The 2,484-nt window shown below is 38.1% G+C and overlaps 1 protein-coding gene across 1 annotated transcript; it reads right to left on the minus strand.

Annotated features, from left to right (window-relative positions):
- Window positions 1–571: 571 nt before the first annotated feature.
- LOC142141626 (olfactory receptor 6K3-like) lies at window positions 572–1,531 on the minus strand. Its single transcript, XM_075200304.1, has one exon. The coding sequence runs from the start codon at window positions 1,529–1,531 to the stop codon at window positions 572–574; it is 960 nt and encodes a 319-aa protein (XP_075056405.1).
- Between the last annotated feature and the right edge of the window lie 953 nt (window positions 1,532–2,484).

Consider the following 2,484-nt stretch of genomic DNA (forward strand, 5'->3'; position numbering starts at 1 on the left):
CGCCAGACTCGTTTTTATTATTATGTGGGGTCAACAAATCTTGTCTATCTTTCTTAAGTGCAAAATTTCGTGCCTCATTAACCAAATCTTGGGGATATCCTCTTGCTACAAAGTTGTTAGTCATCTCCTGTGATTGTGTAATAAAATCTTCGTCTTTCGTACAATTACGTCTCACTCTGCATAATTGCCCTTTGGGGATATTCTTTATCCATGGTTTATGATGTGCACTTTTATAGTGTAGATATGTATTTGCATCTACTAGTTTGTTGTAATTTGTACAAACAATTTTGTTATTAGTCTCATCAGCTGAGAGTGTGATATCTAGGAAATTAACAGATGAATAACTAAATTGATGCGTAAAGGATAAATTATATTCATTTGTATTTAAAAATGCAACAAAATCCACCGCTAATTGTGCACCCCCTTCCCAAATAATAAACAAATCATCTATATAGCGGCCATAGAGCACCAGGCTTGTCCCGAAGGGGCCTCCCCAAATAAGCTCCTCCTCAAGTGCCCCCATATAGATGTTAGCAAAGCTCGGGGCATTTCTGACAGATGTGTGCAAGGGTCACAGCTGTTGTTTAATCCACTCTGGCTCAACTTTTATTTTCCGCAAATGCTGAATGATTTTTATTTTCAGGGCATGTGTCCGAATCCCATATATCAAGGGGTTAAAGAGTGGTGGGGCAACTAATGAGGTAATAGTAAGTAGGATGTGAACAGTTATGGGGAGGGTGATACTTCCCAGTCTGTACTTGATTATGACAAAGAAAACTCCTATTAAAAAGACAGAAAAGTTGAGTAAATGGGTCACCAAGGTGTGGACGGCTTTCTGACGTGATTCCTTTGAGATTCTCATACAGACATTTAATATCCGCAGGTAGGAAAAAACAGTGACTGAAATGGTGACAATTAAGTAGATAGCTGACGCAATAACTGAATAGATATTACTGAGAGATGACCCTGAACAGGACAGAATAATAAGCGAGATATTATCACAAACAATATTGGTTATTTTATTCTCACAAAGGGGAAGTCTCCAAGTGAGCAGAATAGCAATAAGGATAACTAAGAAGGATGTTACACAAGATCCAATGATGAGATTTATAACCTTCTTGTTTGTCATCAAGGTGACATAGTGCAGAGGGTGACAGACGGCCAGATATCGGTCATAGGCCATGATGGTAAAAGTGCTCATTTCAAAAAAAGCAAAAACTGAAACAAACAAGGTTTGAGTGATACAACTACCATAAGAGATGGTCTTAGTTGAGGTGATCAGATCAACTATCAGCTTCGGGAATAATGTAGAAATACCAAAAATTCCATTGAGGACGAGTTTACTTATGAGAATGTACATAGGTTCATGTAGACTTTGATCCGTCAAAACCACAAATAAAATAATAATACTCAAAAATATAATAAATAAATATGTAATGATAGAAAGGGCACAATATAAATGTTTTAATTTTTCCATCTCTACAAGTCCCAGGAAAACCAATCTGGTGCTGACATTGACCACATTTTCCATCTTTGTCTTGAAATTTGGGATATTCCTGAGATTAAACAGAGGATCCTTTGTGATAAAAAAAAGCATAAATCAAACATTTAATTTTTCCCATAGACTTCTCAGCTCTATTTGGTGATCTGTAACAGCAGTTTTTTCATCATCATACAGACTTATATCCAATATGACTAACATCAATTTCTGGCATAAACAAAAGAAGCAGAGTCCATGAATATGGATCTATCATAGAAAACTAATTGAAATTTCCCAGTTTGCTTTTTTTATGTATGGATCTTATTCTGGATCTAGGCCTTTGGTTGTGATATCTGGAACCCCCAGTATAAGCTGTTTCTCCTTCTATGTGTCCTTTAGTGCTGCATGTAGAACTGTGGGCTGTACCTGCTGCCCCAGCTGTATCTCCATTCCATTGGTCAGTGTCCCACTGGTTTCCTCTACGGATGTAACTACAGGGACCCTGCCCTTGCTATTTGCTGGATGACTTTATTATGAAATTGAAATCAGAATGTGTATGAACATGGAGCCTGAGCTACTGTAAATAATTTGTCCTTTATGTCCTATAAATGAATACATTGAGGACGTGACCATAGGATAGTGACAGGACCTTTACATATTTGGGGCCCTGGTCATCAAGTGTTGCAGTCTTGGGGAATATAAATTGGGTGCCAGGTCATGTCAGGTGGAGCTGACCCAATCTTCCTTTGGTTTACTTTGGTGCTCACCTGAGTCTATTGGTTAGTATGATCGAATGCATCCCCTTGCTGGTTAATCTTCTATATGAACAACATTATTCCATTAGTGTCCCTTCTGCTCACTCCTTACCTTATATTGTATCTCCCTTTTGTATCATAGAGACAAGGGGATTACAGACCGGCACCTCTTTTCTATGATGAAATATATTGCTGGGTACACACTACAGGTCCTTCACCCAGTTATCGGACCAATCACATGACAACAGA

This window comes from Mixophyes fleayi, chromosome 2 (genome assembly GCF_038048845.1).
Source record: "Mixophyes fleayi isolate aMixFle1 chromosome 2, aMixFle1.hap1, whole genome shotgun sequence".
In the NCBI taxonomy this organism is placed as follows: Eukaryota; Metazoa; Chordata; class Amphibia; order Anura; family Limnodynastidae; genus Mixophyes; species Mixophyes fleayi.

Bases quoted from the DNA above. Each gene is read 5' to 3' on its own strand.
- LOC142141626 (XM_075200304.1), bottom strand. From the start codon at position 1,531: ATGGAAAATGTGGTCAATGTCAGCACCAGATTGGTTTTCCTGGGACTT.